The 21609-nt window shown below is 34.3% G+C and overlaps 2 protein-coding genes and 1 pseudogene across 2 annotated transcripts; 2 read left to right on the top strand and 1 right to left on the bottom strand.

The window, feature by feature from the left end:
• The first annotated feature begins 1435 nt into the window (after window positions 1–1435).
• LOC120253664 lies at window positions 1436–9352 on the top strand (annotated as a pseudogene).
• Window positions 9353–10130: 778 nt separating this feature from the next.
• On the bottom strand, window positions 10131–11036 carry LOC120253663 (mitogen-activated protein kinase kinase 4-like). The gene has a single exon (XM_039261948.1). The coding sequence runs from the start codon at window positions 11034–11036 to the stop codon at window positions 10131–10133; it is 906 nt and encodes a 301-aa protein (XP_039117882.1).
• Window positions 11037–11991: 955 nt separating this feature from the next.
• LOC120253660 (mitogen-activated protein kinase homolog MMK1-like) lies at window positions 11992–20596 on the top strand. Its single transcript, XM_039261944.1, has 6 exons — window positions 11992–12271; window positions 12343–12472; window positions 14128–14265; window positions 17038–17367; window positions 19187–19367; window positions 20207–20596. Exons 1-6 carry the CDS (start codon window positions 12072–12074, stop codon window positions 20377–20379), a joined length of 1152 nt encoding a protein of 383 aa, XP_039117878.1. The 5' UTR covers window positions 11992–12071; the 3' UTR covers window positions 20380–20596.
• The last annotated feature ends 1013 nt before the right edge of the window (window positions 20597–21609 follow it).

Below are 21609 nucleotides of genomic sequence, written 5' to 3'. Positions count from 1 at the left end.
TGCTGTTTTCATTTTGTTGAATTTTGTATTGGATGCTCAAAAGTTCTGACAATTCAAAAGCTATTGAGTGGTGTTTCTTTAACATTAGTGTGGTTTATGTGTTTTTATAATTTTTTTTATACAGGTGTATGTATCATCTAATTCATGTTGTAATTGTACAACACAGGTTCTAGCAACCAGGGACATCATACCTCCTCCGCAATGGGAACTATTTAATAATGTCTACATTGCCTATGAGCTTATGGAGACTAATCTGCATCAAATAATCCACTCCGACCAACCTTTATCCTAGGAACACATTCAGGTCGGTTTCATTTTGTGAATGTTACATACATGGGGTTTATCATTATTTTTTTTTATATTTTGATTTTGGTCCTCCCATTGTGTGTTGTGCTTTTTCTTTATTTTCTTTATATTGTGGTTTTGGACCTCTTGACGTGTGTTTTATGTATCTTTGTTTGATAAACACACTCCCCATTATCAATTTTCGTTGTATATGTCCATCTCAACTTGCATTGATGTTCAAAATTACTACAATAACTACATGCTTATGTTAGAACTTTGTCTTTAATAAAATCCTTAAATTCTTCATCTCTCTTTTTTTTCACCGCATTGACTTATTTTTTAAACTTTGATATTATAAACATTTTGGGATCAATTCTCAATTGTCAAATCTTATATATTGTTAGGTTATAGACCATTAAATGTATAGGATTTGAAGACTCATGTAGTTTTGAGCTGTTTTTATTTTTGTAAAAGAAGGTATTGTGTCATTTTAAAATATAAATCAATGTTATTTAATAAAAATAATTTTAATATTTTGTGTACATTGACTTGCTATTTGCCAGAGAGTGGGGTAGGGCTACATGGAAAAAAATCAATGTATATAATCAAATAACCCTTCATAAAAAACCAATATATATATATACAGTGTTGTCTGGGGCTAAGTTTTTCTTATGAATAATTTTTCCAATCTTGGTATGGTGATAATAACTCATACCTTATGCATCATCTTATCATGGGCAAAGACACACTAGAAAGTTCTGTGATATTTCCTGATGGTGATGTCATGTGACTTAGGCAATCATACCTAGGGCTTCTAGATAATTATGCCTAGATGATCTAAGTAACGCTCTCAAAAAATGGCATAAAGCTACACAATTCTCATTCATTCATTCCCTTTTCTTTGAAAAGATCCATCATTCTTTTACAGATATTAGAGTACTTATCCAAGTTTGAATGCAAATAGAATTCATTATCATGCAAACAGAATATGACTTACCTAAATTTCTATGCTCTATTAATCAACTCAAGCTTAAAATAAAATTATCCACTTGATTTGGCACATTCTGTAGGCCAAACATGAAAGTGTACCCCTAACACTGACAGTTAAAAGATTAGCTCTTAAACAACTTCTAACCTTAAACCATGCCAAATGGTTGTGTTTGATGCTGATCTTGGTACACTATATTTTACTGTAATATTTTCCAAATCTTCTTAGCTTATAGTTTGCATCAAATAGAATCTTGGCATCTTGCTGTAATATTTTCTAGATCTTCTTGGTGTATAGTCTGCATCAAATGGAATCAACATGCATTTTGGCTTATAGTCAAGCATGAGATGTTGGCATTAGAGTTGCATATTTAACTGGCAAAACAATGTTCTTTATTAAACAGTTGACTATTAAAAATTTGCCACACAATTCCTTAGAAAATATCCTATATTGAATGGTACACCTTTTTTTTCTTCCTGGTTTTACTGAATTTATTCTTTTCATCAAGCACTACATATGGTTTTGCTTATCCCATTTAGTATTATTAATTTCAACATAAGTATCTTAGAGAAATTATTCACAATACAGGAGCATTCTATTTTTAAACTTTCAAAGGCATGACGTTTACAATATATTCTCATTCTTTCTTCATGTTTTTTCTTCGTTCAATTTGTTTATAGTTTGCTACTTGCATTAAAATTAACCTCCGTTAGTTTCTTTCGAAATACTAAGGCATCAGGAATACATGGCAAGTTTGATTAACATAGAAGAAAAGCAATTTTTCTTCCCATTTTTGGTGATCCATTTCTGGTGGTTAACTGCTGTGAGTAGTCAACAAATCATTACCGTTGAGGGTTTCGTTCTTAGCGAAAAGATACCCTACAATGAAGGGCAAATTTTTTTATTAAAGGAATAATAAAGATATTAAAGTTGTTAAGTAAGCTGTGATGGAGATTTGGTTTTAAATTCTCTCACCAACTTGCCATACAAGAAAGATAAGGTGATCGAGACATATATATATGTTTATTTTATAGAACATTGCTACCTACTTCATGTTTGAGCTGGTCTCATGTTATATATTTAGTAATAAAATTATCTTTTCTGAATTATATAGGATTGACCTTAAATATTACTACTATTCTTTCTTGTTTTGGGGTTAGATTTATTGTCATCAAAACCTTATTCAACTCTTTCCTGTCTTCTGTCTTTTACATTTGGAATAATTTGGGCTTTTAAATGAAGATTTCATGAGTCTTTTGTTTTATTATCGGAGATTATTCACCATTGAGAGAAAGGATTTATAAACATTTAATGTTTCCATAAGCCTGTAGGGGATGAGTTGTAACACTTACTACTAAATTTCATCCGTTGACTTGTAAATTTTTTCCAATTGTCTGATATAAACTCAGAAAACAATTTTTTTTTTCTCTCTATTGTTAATACTAAATAATAATTTAGTACTACACTTGAGCGTGCTTTAAGGAAATGTTGACGTGTTTCCTTTATTGCTTGAAAATCCTGCAAGGCAAAACTTACTTTTCCATGCAACAGATTTATGATGGACTGAACAACCTCTGAGCCTTTTAATGTAATCAGATATTTAGTATGCTAATATATTTCTATCTTGAGTACAGAAAGAGATAGAGGGATGCAATGCATGTGATGATCAATTTTTTTTGTAGATTTCCTCGTTTTAAGAATGTTATTGTACATTATGCGCATGCGCGGGGGATGTGACTAATCATCGAACAATTTGAGAATTTCAAATGTGCTTGTGTTCAGCTTGCTCTCTGTGAAGCCAACACTTAGGGCTCTCTTGGTTTTGGAGTTTTTCCCAAGAGCATAAGTATTTATGATAATGAAGAAAACTCCTTTACATCTAGATCCGTAATGTGTTTTGTAACATTTTCCCTAGGGTTTGGAATGCTTAAGATGGACTCTAAAATCCCAAAATTTTCATTTTGTAAGTTATACAATAATATTGTAGATAATCTCAATGTTTGATCAGTTTATTTTCTAGTTATAGCTTTTTGGCAAGACTTCTTAATTTTGCTATATGATAGATGTGAACATGTGGTAAGGTTCTTTGGTGTGCTTTGTGCGGTGTGTTTTAACATGGAACTCATATCTGCTTTTGAATTTTTGTTGGTTGGCAAAAGAGCTTGAATTTTATGACTTTTGTTTAGCATTCGAAATCTCTTTGGCCTTTGCTCTTCCACCATGTGCTTATGATCCTGTTATTTGCAGTTTAATATTTTATCAGACCATTTTTATCAAATATTATTGTATTGTATTCTTCTGGGATTCTCTATAGATGGCTATCTTATTGGTTTCTTTTTTTCTTTTGCAATGTCTTTTGACAGTATATTTTATATCAGATTCTTCGTGGATTGAAATAGATACATTCAGCAAGCATTCTTCATGGAGACTTGCAGCCAAGCAACGTCCTCCTAAATGCAAGTTGTGAGTCGTGACTTGAAGATTTGTGATTTTGGGTTTGAACCCATTACCTCTGCTTTTATTAGGGATTATTTTCCTGTTACAAAAAGCTACTGAGCGCCAGAATTATTGTTGAATTCTTCTGGATATACTGCTGTGATTTTTTTAATACTAATTTTCATTGTTTGATTGATGGTTGGTGTTGTTTGGTTCTTTATATGATGAGTACACTGCCGATGATGATGAATATGAAGAGAAGATGAAGAAGGAAACTCTTGCCTGTTCTTCTTAGCAACATCAGTTAGAGAATCTATACATATGCGTATGCCAATTTCTATTTTTTTTCCCTTGATTGTAGTTTGTTTATTGGAAATTAATAGATATGGAGATGGTGAACCGACTGATAATGCAGCTAGATTCTATAAGTGGTTTACTGAGGTTTGAGATTATGACAATTGATCAAATTTTCATTCTTTTCTGTTCTTAGATTAGATTTCCGTTCAAGTGCTTGATATCATTGATTTTTAGGGACAAGAGAGGGGAGTTTGGCTTCAAAATCTTCAGTTTGCTGTCTTTGGTCTTGGCAACAGGCAGTATGAGCAGTTTAACAAGGTTTTGTTGCGTTTTTATTTTTTGTTTTCTTTTTTTCTTTCTTTTTAAGATTTTTTATTTATATTAGTTGGTTTGTAATAAAGTTGATAATGTGTTGTGATTGGTTGTGTGACATTTGTCTGTGGGATTGAAATGAAGGTGGCAAAGGTTGTTGATGAGATTCTTGCTGATCAGGGTATATCTTTTGGAGCACATGTTTGCATTTCTGTTACTTTTGCTTATGTCATGGATTTGTGCCCAATCAGTATGCATGGCTTTTGTAGAATGTATACAATGCGACAAAATCTAGGGTGTTTCACTCCATATTTGTGTGATATTTCTTTCCCCACCATATGCATACATGGCTAATGGACTTATTTTAGTTTAGCTATTTTATGGAGGTACAACAAAATGTGGGAGGATTTTTTCTGTGATCTGTAACCCATAGGTTATCTCCATACAAAAGCTCAAATATATTGCATACTGCCTTCTGCTATTGTTTAAAAGCATGGTACAAAAGCTCAAATACATTGCGTACTGGCTTCTGCTATTGTTTAAAGGTATGAATGTCTCAAAAGGTGCAACGGTCCTGTCCATGGTCATTTCACATTTCTGCTCTCAATAAGAAAGTGAAAGTTGGATGGCCTACAGTCTAGTGTATCTGTTGGAAAGTTTGCAATATGATAAAATGCTGGCAATATTTATTCAGTCATCTGATTATGATTATTTCCTGATTAGATGCACCCCTAAATGGTAAAATATCATTGTATTATGATTTATGATTGGTAAAATATCAATGAGTGTTCTATCATTTACCTGTGGTTTCTTTTTGTAGTGTTCGGGTATCACAAACTCATTATTCCACTGGCTACTTGAAATTATAATAGATTTACTTTGTTCTTGCTGTGCCAGGTGGGAAGCGTCTTGTCCCTGTAGGGCTTGGAGATGATGATCAATGCATTGAGGATGACTTCAATGCATGGTAAGAAGAATTCATTGTATCTGATGTTATTATACAACATTATTATACACTGGAAGGTGTTGTTATACTTGAATTTTGTATTACGGCCTATATCAACATATTCTGGTCCACTATTCAGGAAAGAGCTTGTATGGCCAGAATTGGATCAATTACTCAGGGATGAAGAGGACGTGTCTGGTGCATCAACCCCTTACCAAGCTGCTATAACTGAATATCGTATTGTGTTTATTGATTCTGCTGATGCATCATTTATGGAGAAGAATTGGAATCTTGCCAATGGACATGCTGTTCATGATATCCAACATCCATGCAGGTACGGATATTGGTATACATTTATGCTCCTGAAGATGCTTATATCACCAGCAAATATAAAGAGCTAACACATATTATTTGAATTTTAAAGAGCTGATGTTGCTGTAAGGCGAGAACTTCATACACCAGCTTCAGATCGTTCCTGCATTCATTTGGAGTTTGAAATTTCTGGCACTGGACTAGTGTATGTTTCCTGAATTATTCCTAAGAAATTTAAGCTTGTTGCTAACTTTGGTCTATCTTTGTACAAACCATCTTAGCTGTAGTATTTGAATATTGAACAGGTTCTGTAAAATATATTTGTTAGTGCTTACAAGTTTTGGCAAAAGTTTAATCTGAATTTAGCAATGTTAGATCAATAGGCTCCCAAATTTCACATTTCAAAATAAATTCTTAGACTTTTGCTCTTAATGGATTTTGTTTCCTTTTGCTTTATAGTTTCTTGAGACAAGTTTTGTGCATGAATTGATTTGCTAATGTCACATTTGTCAACCAATTGTGTTCAGTGTTGTTGCCTTGTGCAAACTTTCACGTTTTGGTGGTGGTATTTTAGCCAAATGAGTTATAGGCGGTCCTTGCATTCCTGAGCCTGAAATTCTTTTAGTATCCAATGCTCTCTTGTTTATCTATGGAATCATACCTTTTGTTTTTGCTGGAATTGGATATCTCTGTGGTTGCTAAATGCTGTAATTTGTGTAAGTAGATCATGGTATGATTTGTTCCTGGAGATTACCTCTTCTGGAACATGAAATAAGGGTGGAAAATGATTGTAGAGGTTGTAAGTACAATAAATTCTTCCAAGAGGCTTACATAACTGTATCATATATAATTTAATTCCAGTTGATACTTGCTTAATGGGAGTTAAATATGACAATAAACTATACTTTGAAAATTTATTGCAAACTGCAAAGAAAACTAATTGAAACACGCTATTGTGCTTTTCATGTTGGTCAGATAAAAGCATTTATGGAATTGGTCCATTGGTACCTTTGTTGGGGCAGTCATACTTTCATTCAATGTTCAATTTGATAAATGCAGCTGTATCAAATGATCTATGTTGTTCATCTTGAATACCCTTTTGCTGGCAGGTATGAAACAGGAGACCATGTTGGTGTTTTCTCAGAAAATTGTATTGAGACCGTGGAAGAGGCAGAAAGGCTTTTAGGCTATTCATCAGACACATACTTCTCCATTCATGCGAATGAGGAGGATGGCTCACCACGCAGTGGTGGCTCCTTAGCTCCTCCTTTCCCGTCGCCATGTACCTTGAGAACTGCACTTACGCGATATGCTGACCTTCTGAGTTCACCTAAGAAGGTTGGATTTTCTAATTTCTTCTTTATTGCCACTAACCTTCTGTAACATATCTATACCTGTTAACAAGATAGTTTTTGTTTGTTTACTTACGTGTGCTTGATATGTCTCTTAGGCTGCTTTACTTGCTTTAGCTGCTCATGCTTCTGAACCCAGTGAGGCTGAACGACTAAGATTTCTAGCTTCCCCTGCTGGGAAGGTTGGTACTGTCTATTGATGATGATATGCTTACTGTTGATTTTTGTCATGAGATTCGTTCCCTGTCTTTGCTTTTGATTCAGGATGAATATTCTCAATGGATAGTTGCAAGTCAGAGGAGCCTTCTAGAAGTTATGGCTGAATTTCCATCTGCAAAGCCTCCTCTTGGTGTTTTCTTTGCAGCAATAGCTCCTCGCTTACAGCCTAGATATTATTCTATATCATCTTCTCCCAAGTAAGCATCACTATTGTACTTCTCTTTTTACTTTAAATCCTGGTTTTTCTTCTCTATCTCATTGGGATGATTCTAATTTAATAACAGGATGGCACCCTCAAGAATTCATGTAACATGTGCCTTGGTCTATGGACCGACACCAACTGGAAGGATTCACAAAGGAGTCTGCTCAACTTGGATGAAGGTGTGTATATATATATAGGCACACACAAATTTAGTGTTTAGCATTGATTTCTTTTTAATGTGGGAATATGTTTATTGAGTTTGTGGATATCTACTTGACTGCATCACACACATCTCTGTCATGTATATCCCTAACTAGCTTCAGAAAATTCTGCTATCTGGCATATAGACTAGCTTCTGGTTTACTATGTTCTCTTGATTGTCTGGATATTGACTCTGGTTTTTAACATTGTTTAAGGCTGCATTGACACTGCCTGCCTTTTGTCTTGTGTGAGAATTGCCAGCAAATGTCTTGTGACTTATGGTTAATGTTTGTAGTTGCAGACTAGTGCTATCATGTGATATGTACTGACCATGTTTTATGTCTCCCATACGTTATATTATGTTTAGCATAATAATCAGTGACAAACCAAAGATGGAGGGCACTGAGGAAATTATAATTAGCACTAAAATGCGTGTTTTGAGATTGAATATGAAAGCTATTAAAAGGGTCATTACATATTGAGGGAAGAATATAAAGTTAAAACTGTAGAAAGAAAACACAGAATGCATGACTTAACTAACGGTTGATAAATTAATTAGTATCTCACTTGCTAGATGTTGACATATGTGAACAATTGCATCTTGTGCAATGTCTCCATCCTTTCAACCCCGTGCTTGTTAATCATATCTGCATTTTAAGGACAGTTGGCATGCCAATTCTGATTCAACTGGTGAGATCAAATCTCTAAAAGAAAGATGCTTTTAACCTTGATTTCAATCTCCCAGATACACTCTGATAAGCTCTTATGCACTTTATACACTTGGGCATGAGGTAAATGCATGTGCCAGTTAATTGATAACTGAATGAAAACATACTTTATGTATGTACCTATTACAATCATGCATGTTTTTTTCTTGTGCGACCTCAAATTGGATTCTGTTTAAACAGCATGCGACCCCTTTGGTTGAAGATCAGGATTGCAGTTGGGTTCCTGTCTTTGTGAGGCAATCGAATTTTAAACTTCCAGCAGATACAAGCGTACCAATCATCAGGATTGGTCCTGGTACAGGGCTAGCTCCTTTCAGGGGATTCTTGTAGGTAGATTGCAAACTAATTTATTACTGGATGTCAATTCTAAGAGAGTATATGGTTTTTATGTATTCATTTGCGTATATGCCTCCTCAGGAACGATTGGCACTGAAGCATTCTGGAGCAGAACTGGGCCAAGCAATTCTCTTCTTTGGATGCAGGAACCGGAAAATGGTAACTAGATCTGACCCTTTCTTTTGTGTGTAGATATACATATGAAAAATATAAATGTTTTGTCTTGTAAATGGAATGTATAATGAACATTTTTGGGTAATATGCAGGATTTCATTTATGAGGATGAATTGAACAATTTTGTTGAGGCAGGTGCACTCTCTGAGCTGATTGTTGCCTTCTCTCGTGAGGGTCCAACCAAGGATTATGTGCAGCATAAGATGACTGAAAAGGAAGGGAGATATCTTCACAATGTTTGGTAAACGCCCCGCCTGAACGAAATTGAGAAAGTGGTGCATGTTGAGGGAGAAAACCCTGTGGAACCATGGAAGGAACTATGGTTCCATTTCAAAGTCTCTTCCTTGCATCTCATGTTTTGTTGATTTAGATTATATGTTATTCTTTCGACAGTCTAACAGGAGTCTTCGATGTAATATAAAGCCGAAATATATATTATCTTTGCGATTAGCGCCATTCATCAAGAAAATAAAACCAATATTTGTAGGCAGTTTTTCTTTTGGTTGTCAAATGGAATGTATTATATACACTTTTGTGCTTTTATGTATAAACAAGTTATCATTATCATTATTATTATTATTATTGAGTTATAATTTGGTTTGTTTTATTTTTATTCTTGCACTTCTAGCATGAAAATGTGCACCTTGAATGTTTTCTATTTATAATGGCTTCAAACAAAATTGAGTTATTTCATTTAAATTGTGTAATTTTAGCCAGTAAGTATCACTGATACTTGTTTCATATATACTCCCAAACATAACCAAAGTAATTGAAAGAACTCATCTTCCATTAGACAAAACGTCAACTTAACCAAAAAAAAAAAAAAACAATTAATTAACCATGTCCATTGGCTTACAAAATTTGCATGCTCCAAACATAACCAAAGTAACTGAAAGAACTCATCTTCCATTAGACAAAACCTCAGCTTAACAAAAAAAAAACAATTAATTAACCATGTCCATTGGCTTACATAATTTCGCATGCTCCAAACATAACCAAAGTAACAGAAAGAACTCATCTTCCATTAGACAAAACCTCAGCTTAACAAAAAAAAAAAAACAATTAATTAACCATGTCCATTGGCTTACAAAATTTGCATGCTCCAAACATAACCAAAGTAACTGAAAGAACTCATCTTCCATTAGACAAAACCTCAGTTTAACCAAAAAAACAATTAATTAACCATGTCCATTGGCTTACAAAATTTGCATGCAGAAAATTAGTAACATGCAGTGCCAACAGAATAGCAAAACAGTTAATTAACCATGTCCATTGGCTTACAAAATTTGCATGCAGAAAAATTAGTAACATGCAGTGCCAGCAGAATAACTAAGAGGAGGAGCTAGGGGGGAGCACAGGAAAGCCGACACTCGGTGATGAAGGGGTGTTGCAAGAGTTGTGCAGCTGTGGACCTGCTCGCCGGATCTTTCTGTAAACACCGGGAGATGAAATCACGGAAGTTGGAAGACGCGGTCTCCGGAGGTTTTGGAGGTTCGTCCTGGCATATGGCAAAGCTCACAGTACCATCTATCTTGGAATTCTCACCGAAAGGAAAATACCCAAGATAACATTCCAGAAGTGTAATGCCAAAGCTCCAGATATCATTCGCGAAGCCATCGTACTCCTCGTTGTTGAAACGCTCAGGGCCCAAGTACAAGATGGTGCCACATGAGGTCTTGCAACCCATTGTCGTCGGGGAGACCGTGCGGCTGATGCCAAAATCCGCAAGCTTGAAAAACCCGTGATTGTCAATGAGAATGTTGGCGGGTTTGATGTCGCGGTGAACTATCCTGCGGCTGTGGAGGTAGGCTATGGCGGATAGCACTTGCCGGGAGACTTCGGCAAGGAGAGGTTCGACAGATACGCGATGGCCTTCAAGAGAGCCACCATCCATGAACTCGAAGAGGAGCTCAGTGTCGCCGGAGTTGTCATGGAAGCCATGACAACGGATAATGAAGGGGCTGTCGGCAGTCTGGAGTATCTCAATTTCTCGGCAGGTTTGGCGGTGAGTGTTTTCATTCAGGGATCCTTGAATGCACTTCAGGGCATAGAGTTTGGTGGAGAGTTTATGCCGGACCATCCAAACTTTGCCGCTGACGCCGGAGCCCAGGAGGCGGACGCGCTCAAGATCCGAGAATAAGATTCCCTCCAAAGACCAAGGTGCAGGGAGAGGGAGGGGGGCGCCTCGGTTGGGTGGGGGGGGAGGAACTGCAACCGTCAAGTCGACTCCTCTCTTCCGTTTTCCCATTGCCGGCGAACGAGGTTTGGTTTCAAATTTTGTTTTTTTTTTTGATGAATGGTTTCACTTTTTTAATTTCCATGTAGTTTCATTAACATAGTTTTTCAATAAAACAAAAATGATACAGGTCTCTGCACCATCATGAGCGTGGGATCCAACGGCTGGGAATTGATATCGCTGATGATATAAACCGTGCGATGAGAGAGATGGGAAAAAGAGAAGACGACAATAATAGTACGTTGCTGCAGAAGCTTCCGATAGGCTATGGAATGGATACCGTTGGATTTCTTCGGCTGGGGATTCATCCGGCCCTCCGATCGCACCAAGAGAACAACCTGCAAAAAGAATTTGCGTAAAATTATATATATATATACAATAATAATTAATAAATACAGGAAAAAAAAACACGAGCGTGGTTTATATTTTTATTAATTAGAAGAAAAAAAAAGAATGGAGAAAGAATCAGGTACAAGAGTATCTGCATGCAGAGATTCCAGCCACCTACCCACTGTTCATACGACTCGCGCCGACTGTACTCTATCAGAAAATATGTCAGTTATATTTATATATTATGTATATATATAATTTTAAATAGCCAATGATGCCTGTAAGTATATGGTATGTAAGTATATGGAAGTATAACATTATAAGGAAGGACGTGTTCTGTTTCAGCACCGTTTGGGCCAATTATAATGGAAGTATAACATTATAAATGGGCCTCATGCCCATTGCCCAACAAGTTTTATGTATAAATATATATATTATACCTTTAACTAGATAAGGACTGAACCTAAAATACGAAACATTCCGGGGGGTACTAAATATAAAAAAAAAAAAAACAAAGTTAGGGTTACGGACTCTATTTTCCCAGAAACAAAAGAGGATAAGGACTGAACCTAAAATACGAAACATTCTAGGGGACTAAATATATATATAAAAAAAAAACAAAGTTAGGGTAACAGGGTTACGGACTGTGTCTTCCCAGAAACAGAAGAGAGAGAGAGAGAGAGAGAGAGAGAGGGGCTGGGAATTGAATCGGAGGAGATGGGAGAGACGCAGGAGGGAGTGGAGATGGCAGAGGCGCAGGAGGGAGCGGAGATGGCGGCGCCGGTGAAGATGGAAGCGACCCTTACCCATGGGGGAAGGTTCGTCCGGTATAATATATGTAGGTTTGTTTTTGAGGTCACTTGCAAGTATAGGCCCCCGATCACTCTCCTTCGCAGTGACCCTTATGGCGTCATCTGGTGAGTTTCTTTTTTGTTTGTTTCTTCTGTGGATTCTTGATTTGATTGGGTTTTTGTTTCGTTGGTTTTAGGTCTATTTTGAATTCGGAGACGGGAGAGCAGGTGGCGATCAAGAGGATCCGGCATGCTTTTGATAATATACTCTATGCTAAGAGGATGTTGAGGGAGGTTAAGCTTTTGCGCCACATGGACCATGAAAATGTCAGTGAGTTGAATTCTCTCTTTCTCTCTCTTTCTCTCTCTTTTTCTCCATAGATCAAATTTCTTGGAGTGAAAGGATTTTTTTTTTTTGGCTCCTTTTCTTATCACTTTTGCTTTCCTAATTGTGATGTATTGTATTGCATCTACTGACGGAACTGACACTTGGTCTCAACCTTAAAATTACCTTACATTAATGACATGTGAGATAAATTTGTTGTATTTTGTACAAATTGTAGGGTCAAAAATCTAATTGAATTAAAAGCAACCCGTATTTTCATGGTGTTCTATAAAGTTGTCAAGTTGATTTGATCTTGATTAGAAAAAGAAGTGCATCACTTGCAATTGTGGTCATGGGGATAAAAATCAAATATATTTTTTTATTGTCTGGTGGCAAGGAAAAGCGAAAGATCCAGATCTTGGTATGCCCAATTCCGGGGAAAGGCTCAATTCTTGGTTCATAACTGGCTTAGTTGTGCCAGGAGAAGTTTATTCTTTTTAATATACCCAAATGGAAGGAAAATTCTATAGACCTAAGAATTAAAAGATAAAAAAAGTGTCTCAAGAACTGTCTGGGATTTTTTTTTTTAATCTGGTTGTATCAACATATTTTGTTAGTAGTAGTTCGTTAGATGATGTCATTCCTGCATACTTGTTACTCCTTATTGTGGATTTGTTCTTGTAAGTACTTGTTTCTTGTGCGCCTTTTATTGCTTGAACAATAGAAAGCAAGTTGATTTAGTTGTTTCAAAGCCAAAATTCTTTCTAGAACCTTGGCAAAACTAAACCGTCCGTAGAAACTAGATGAATAGTGCAACTCAATCATTTAATTAGATACCATAGAAGATGATAAAACAAACTTGAATAGCCTAACTTGATACATGTGAAAGTGACATTTTTGCGGAACATTCACTTCACTGCTTAGACTTTGACTTAATTGGTTGTTTTTCAAGATGCCCTAGAGGTGGAAATTTAGAATATAAGCACAAATTCAGCATTTGTGAAAGGAGATAAATTGAAGCTTAAACTATGATGCTAAGTCCCTAATAATCTCTTTTGAATGGGAGATGGATTTTTTTTTATCAGTAGCCAAATCGGCAGAAACTTCATATACACAAATATTTTCCCAACTGGTTTGAGTTGGAACTTTTCACCTAATCTTTTGGATGAAGAATGTTGATTAGACTAAACTTGGGAAAAGTTTTTGGATTTAACATTTGAAGAAAATTGCTCTTGTTTGCACCCTTTGATTAACTTCAATAATGATAGTAGTGAGAGTTGCTTGAGGCTAGAACCGTGATGACCTTATAAATGAATTTGAGGGTGCAAACAATTTCATTTTTTGATTAGTTCAGTTGGATTGAGGAGACTGGGCTTTGCATCTTTTTGTAGTTTGATTATGAGATTTGCTCCTGATTTGACATTTTACTTCTCTAAAACTCCAAGTTTGAATTTATCCAATTTGATTGTTCGAAAGTGCCTATTTTGGATGTTGTTTTCACTTTTGTTGATTTTTGCGTTGGATACTCAAAAGTTTTGAAAATTCAAAAGCTATTGAGTGGTGTTTCTTAACATTACTGTGGTTTTTATGCTTTTATAATTTTTTTTATACAGGTGTGTATATATCATCTAATGTATGTTGTAATTGTAAAACACAGGTTCTAGCAATCAGGGACATCATACCTCCTCCGCAATGGGAACTATTTAATGATGTCTACATTGCCTATGAACTTATGGAGACTAATCTGCATCAAATAATCCACTCCAACCAACCTTTATCTGAGGAACACATTCAGGTCGGTTTCATTTTGTGAGTGTTACATATACGGTTTTTTTCATTATTTTTTTATATTTTGATATTCGACCTCCCATTATGTGTTGTGTTTTTTCGTTATTTTCTTTATATTGTGGTTTTGGACCTCACGATGTGTGTTATATGTATCTTTGTTTGAAACACACTCCCCATTATCAATTTTCATTGTATATGTTCGTCCCAACTTGCATTGATGTTCAAAATTACTACAATTACTACATGCTTATGTTAGAACTTTGTCTTTAATTAAATCCTTAATTCTTCATATCTCTTTTTTTTCACCGCATTGACTTATTTCTTAACTTTGATATTATAAACATTTTGGGATCAATTCTCAATTGTCAAATCTTATATGTTGTTAGATTATAGACCATTAAATGTATAGGATTTGAAGACTCATGTAGTTTTGAGCTGTTTTTATTTTTGTAAAAGAAGGTATTTGGGTCATTTTAAAATAGCAATAAATGTTATTTAATAAAAATAATTTTAATAGTTTGTGTACATTGACTTGCTAGTGTGAGTGGGGCTACATGGAATTAAAAAATCATTGTATATAATCAAATAACCCTTCATAAAAAACAAATATATATATATATATATATAGTGTTGTTTGGGGCTAAGCTTTTCTTATGAATAAATTTTCAATCTTGGTATCATGAAAATAACTCATACCTTACGCATCATCTTGTCATGGGCAAAGACACACTAGAAAGTTTTGTGATATTTCCTGATGGATCCATCATTCTTTTACTGATATTAGAGTACTTATCCAAGTTTAAATGCAAATAGAATTCATGATCATGCAAACAGAATTGGGCTTACCTAAATTTCTATGCTCTATTAATCAACTCAAGCTTAAAATAAAATTATCCACTTGATTTGGCACATTTTGCAGGCCAAACATGAAACTGTAGCCCTAACACTGACAGTCAAAAGATTAGCTCTTAAACAACTTTTAACCCTAAACCATGCCAAATGGTTGTGGTTAATGCTGATCTTTGTACACTATATTTTACTGTAATATTTTCCAAATCTTCTTAGCTTATAGTCTGTATCAAATAGAAACTTGGCATCTTGCTGTAATATTTTCTAGATCTTCTTGGTGTATAGTCTGCATCAAATGGAATCAACATGCATTTTGGCTTATAGTCAAGCATGAGATGTTGGCATTAGAGTTGTATATCTAAATGGCAAAACAATGTTCTTTTTTCAACTGTTGACCATTAAAAATTTGCCACATAATTCTCTAGAAAATATCCTATATTCAACGGTACACCTTTTTATTCGGTTTTACTGAATTTATTCTTTTCATCAAGTACTACATATGGTTTTGCTTATCCCATTTAGTATTATCACTTCATCTTTTTGTGTTTATGGAGATTTGGTATGGCCTCATTCCTAATATTATCGGGATGCGTCCTTTAAGAATGGATGCCAAATTAGAAGCCTCCATCGTGTAGAAGTTAATTTCAACATAAGTATCTCAGAGAGATTATTGACAATACAGAAGCATTCTATTTTTTAAATTTCGAAGGCATGACGTTCACAATATTATCTCATTCTTTCTCCATGTTTTTTCTTCGTTCAATTTGAATGTAGTTTGCTACTTGCATTAAAATAAACCTCCATTCTTTCCTTTTGGAACACCAAGGCATGGGGAATACATGGCGAGTTTGATTAAAATAGAAGAAAAGCTATTTTTCTTCCCATTTTTTGGTGATCCATTTTTGGTGGTTCACTGCTGTGAGCAGTCAACAAATCATTACTGTCGAGGATTTCGTTCTTAGTGAAAAGATAACCTACAATGAAGGGCACAATTTTTTATTAAAGGAATAATAAAGATATTAAAGTTGTAAAATAAGCTGTGATGGAGATTTGGTTTTAAATATCTCACCAACAGATTTATGATGGACTGAGCAACCTCTAGCCTTTTAATTTAACTCGATGTTTAGTATGCTGATATATTTCAATCTTGAGTACAGAAAGAGATAGAGGGATGTAATGCATGTGATGATCAATTTGTATCTTAGATTTCCTCTTTTTAAGAATGTTATTGTACACTATGTGTATGTGCGGAGGATGTGACTAATTATCCAACAATTTGAGAATTTCAAATGTGCTTGTGTTCGTTTTGCTCTCTGTGAAGCCAACATTTAGGGCTCTCAAGGTTTTGGAGTTTTTCCCTAGCTTTCAACAGCTTGTAAAAGTTGCTTCTGTTGTCGGGGAAAGCATCCTTATTTATAATAATGAAGAAAACTCCTTTACATCTAGATTCATAGTGTGTTTGGGTTTGGAATGCCTAAGATGGACTCTAAAATCCCAAATTTTTCATTTTCTAAGTTATACAATAATATTGTAGATAATCTCAATGTTTGATCAGTTTATTTTCTAGTTATAGCTTTTTAGCAAGACTTCTTAATTTTGCTATATGATAGATGTGAACATGTGGTAAGGTTCTTCGGTGTGCTTTGTGCAGTGTATTTTAACAAGGAACTGATTTTGAATTTTTGTCGGTTAGCAAAAGAGCTTGAATTTTATGACTTTTGTTTAGCATTCGAAATCTCTTTGCCCTTTGCTCTTCCAGCATGTGCTTCTGATCCTATTATTTGAAGTTTAACATTATATTAATTGTTAATATCTTGATTATCACATCAGACTATTTTTATCAAATATTATTGTATTGTATCTTTCTGGGATTCTCTATAAATGGCTATCTGATCGGTTTCTTTTTCTTTTTTGCATTCTCTTTTGACAGTATATTTTATATCAGACTCTTTGTGGATTGAAATACATACATTCGGCAAATGTTCTTCATTTAGATTTGCAGCCAAGCAACATCCTCCTAAATGCAAATTGTGACTTGAAGATTTGTGATTTTGGGTTTGAACCCATTACCTCTGCTGTTATTAGGGAGAATTTTCCTGTTACAAAAAGCTACCGAGCACCAGAATTATTGTTGAATTCTTCTGGATATACCACTGCGATTGATGTGTGGTCTGTGGGATGCATCTTTATGGAGCTAATGCAACGGAAACCTTTATTTCCAGGGAAAAACATCGTGCACCAGATGTGCTTGCTGTTGGAGGTGAAGCTTTTCTCTTGTTTCGTGCCTACCAAATTTTATTATTCTTGTTTTAGGAGATGCATGTTATCTTATTGAACTTCATAGAGCATGTTTCTCTAGGTTGTGTTTTGATTGAGGTTAAGTATATGTCAAGGAAAAAATAAGGATTTGTTATCTTGGTTTTGGTTGAATAGAAAAAAAAGAATGGATTAGCAAATGAAATCAATTGTATTGGTACTTTTTTCTTTTTCTTTTTTTTCTTTCATCATTTTTTATTTCTTTTCACTTCTCATGTGTTAATTGTTAGATACTCCCACAATTTGAAATTTCCCCTTACTGTATATCTTTGTTAAATTTCTGTACATTGACTTATCCTTCTATAATTAGTGGATGCTGTCATGCTTTGCGGGATCACAACCAAATTGATTTCTCGTTTCACTGGACATTAATCACAATTTAACTTAGATACGTTAGGTATGTGTGCCCCTGTTAAGTCAGTAAGTACGCAATGAGGACATGCCCTTGAGGATTTATATTGGCGTCATGCAAATCTAGGGATGGCAACGGGTAGGGTATGGGTAGGGTATGCCAAAACCCTTACCCGTACCCGTAACCCCTACCCCATACCCGTACCCTTACCCGTACCCTTCAGGGTAAAAAAAATCATACCCTTACCCTTACCCGCAGGGTACGGGATACTCCGCAGGCATCCCGCTTACTCGTTGTTACCCATTGTTCAAATTATCGAATTAAATTTAAATAATAATAAAAAAATAAATTAATTATACATTATATTACAATCTTTAAACACATGTCCATAAATTCAAAAATTACAAGTTGATATATATTTGTTTATCTTAAATTATATAATCACATAAAAACGACATTTATTTAGAACTCAATGGTAACTCTACCTTTTGTTTTGTTCATGTTTAACTATCTTGGTTTTTGTTTTAAATTTTTTCATGTCTACTATTTATATTTTATATAGCTTCAAATTATAAATATCTAGTAAGATTTTGAATATAAAAAATATTATAAGTAATTCTCATAAGTTATATCCAATTGATTTTTTATTAAGTATCTTATTTTTTTCGGGATGTTTTTTTATAATTTATAGAATAAATTATTATAACATTATTTTTTTTATATTTGTTTATTTTTTTAAATTTAATTATGATTTTTTTAATATATATCTAAAATTCAATTTTTGATAATATTATCAAATATAAATATAGAAATTAAATAAAAATTTAAAAATAATATATTAAGAGAAAAATTTGAAGTATTATTTTCAAATTAATCACCATGAAAAATAGATATTGAGTAAATGTTTAGTTTAATAAAAAAATTATATATATATATATATATATATATATATGAAAGGGTAATGGTACGGGTACGGGTTTTACCCGTACCCTCTTCAACGGGTAAGGGTAAGGGTAAGGGTACGGGTAGGGTAGGGGCATACTCTTACCCGACCCGTACCCGCTCAAAAACTAACGGGTAATACCCTTACCCGTACCCGTACCCGGTCAAAGAGGGTATTACCCTCTTTGACCGGGTACGGGTACGGGTATACCCGTCGGGTAGGGTACAAATTGCCATCTCTACAAATCATCATTCCAAATAATTAACCTATGCATCATTGGAGATGGGCTTGCTTTTATATAATAGAAATAATCTTCAAATGCAATACAAGATCTTTATCTATGTATGCAAATTCTCTCAGGTTTATGAGGAATTCTTGAATCATTATAATGTTTACAATTATGGGCTTCAAGCATTCCTATTGATATTTGCTAGGCCATGGCTGATTTAATACTTTTCCACAATGCAGCTTATTGGCACTCCAAAAGAGGATGATCTGGGTTTCTTGGATGAAGTTGGCAGAAGATCTATCTGCCGACTTCCTTGTTACGCCCGGCAGTCATTCGCAGAAAAGTTTCCGCAGATGCATCACACAGCAATTGACCTTGTTGAGAAGATGTTGGCATTCAATCCAAGCCAGAGAATATCTGGTATGCATTTGTATCTGTGCTACAGCTTAGTTTTTTTCTTTTTTTATTGATTGATTATGATAGAAACTGAACAACTACTGTATGCTATATTAGCAAAGAAAGAATGACAGTCTGATTATTTATTGAGGATATATATTTCCTGACCTAAATTTAGAAATAATATACCACAGATATCCATGGATTTAAGTACATGGACTGCTATTGGAAAATAAAGGGTGATAACCTATATACCCAATACCCTTTTCAACATCTGTGTGTGCTATTGTTCTCTCTGTTGCTTCTAGCTTCTTGAATGTGTTGGGGTTATGGATGAGGCTACAATAGAGATGGAAGACATAGTTGTATTTTACACAGCGGAATATAAGATGTGTGTCATGGCCCATGTATGTGGATTAGTAACAGAAAATGATGAACAAGTACCTTCAAGTGATTACTGGTCGATTCTTTTCTTCAAATCTATTAAACCCATAAAAGCAAGAGGTTCTTGAACATTTTTTCTGTTTGTAGTCTTTTAGCTTAATGAAGTGATTGCTATTGCATACTGGTGTATTTGACTCTAGAAATTCAGTGAATGATGATACCTATATTTGTATGCTTTACTTTCTTCAAGTTTTCATTGTAAATGCATATAATCTTCATAAAATACAAAAAAATCGGATAGTGAGGACATGAATCCGATGTCATTGTTAGGATATTTAAGCCATCCATCATGTCACATGTTTAATGTGAATGAATAACTTCCATGGTTGTTACTCTTTTTTGTTGTTCTTTCTTTGCAAAATGATCATACTTTCTTACTTTGATTAACAAGCAAGTTGTATCTTTTTTGGCATATGCAGTAGAAGATGCTCTTGCGCATCCTTACTTCGCATCCCTACATGACACAAGTGATGAGCCAGTATGCATTACGCCCTTCAGCTTCAACTTTGAACAGCATGTAATCACCAGGGACCATGTGAAGGAGCTAATTTACAGAGAGGCCCTTGCATTGAATCCTGAGTACCAGACCTAAGAGCTTTGGAAATTTTAATTTACAGTATGAGCTAATTTATAGCTGTGTCGGTTTATGTGGATTTGTTTGCAACTGTTGTGGATATCTGCAGTCCTTTTCTTTACCAAACTTAAATTCAACCTGAATCTTAAGAATGATGGTGTGTGATTTGCTGTTTCTACCCCTGAATCTTAGTAGTCATGCTTTTCTTATTCAAATTTAACACATTGTCTGATCATCTTATTTCTCAACAATTTAGGGTGCATGAAGTGTGAATAAATCTGCAATAATCAGTCGCTTTTAAAAGTGTTAATTTTTATATGAAACTTTACTTATTACTTAACCATAGGGGGCTCATTTGTCTGAAATCCTGACTCGGCCAAAGTGAACTGGTGGGCCGGGCTATTGGTCCGTAACTTGCCTATATTGTAGCGGGCTCCCCTCAACCCATGGCCCGTGCCAGGGTTGGACGTGCAACCCGTTGCATTGCACACTATTTAGTATTCTTTTTTGTGTTGTTTGTTTAGGGATTTAGAACTCAATGTATTTAGAATTACGATATTTTCTTAGGTGTTTGGTTAAATGTTATTGAAAATGCAGAGTTGTAATGTATTTTTAAAATTTTGAATTTGAAAATACAGGAGAACCAAATCCAGTGTTTGATTGGATTTATTCAAAATGATTTTGTGTTTGGTTAAAAATTAAATATGATCACTTAATTATATATTTAATTATTATTGATATATACCAATAAGCATAATAATTTTTTAATATATTTTTTATACAAAATATGGGACAATTATATATATATATATATATATGAAAACTTATTTATATTGCGGTGGTTTTAAATTAAGTTTTTGAAAAAATTTAAAATTTGTTTAACATTGAGTTAAAAATAATTTCTTAAATAAAATCTCAAGTATTAAATTATATAAAAGATAAAATATTTTTTAAAAAATAAATAATTTTACAATGAAGGCCAAAAATTATTTTTTTTTTTATGGAATATGAAAATAACAAGGTAGTAGTAATTATTATCTATTTATAACTCATAAAATACATTAACTAGATGAGGGATTTTGTTTTACAACCGATTTAATCGTAAAACCAAATCCTGTATATAGTGTATTTTGAGTTACAGTGGATTTCAAAATTCATTGAAATTCAGTGAATCAAATACCGGATTTCTAAGAACCCAGTATTCAAAATTAGATGTAACTCTAAATTCATCTAAACAAACAATATTTT

Source organism: Dioscorea cayenensis, unplaced genomic scaffold (assembly GCF_009730915.1).
Source record: "Dioscorea cayenensis subsp. rotundata cultivar TDr96_F1 unplaced genomic scaffold, TDr96_F1_v2_PseudoChromosome.rev07_lg8_w22 25.fasta BLBR01000148.1, whole genome shotgun sequence".
Taxonomy (NCBI): domain Eukaryota; kingdom Viridiplantae; phylum Streptophyta; class Magnoliopsida; order Dioscoreales; family Dioscoreaceae; genus Dioscorea; species Dioscorea cayenensis.
This window is presented reverse-complemented; position numbering and strand designations above follow the sequence as displayed.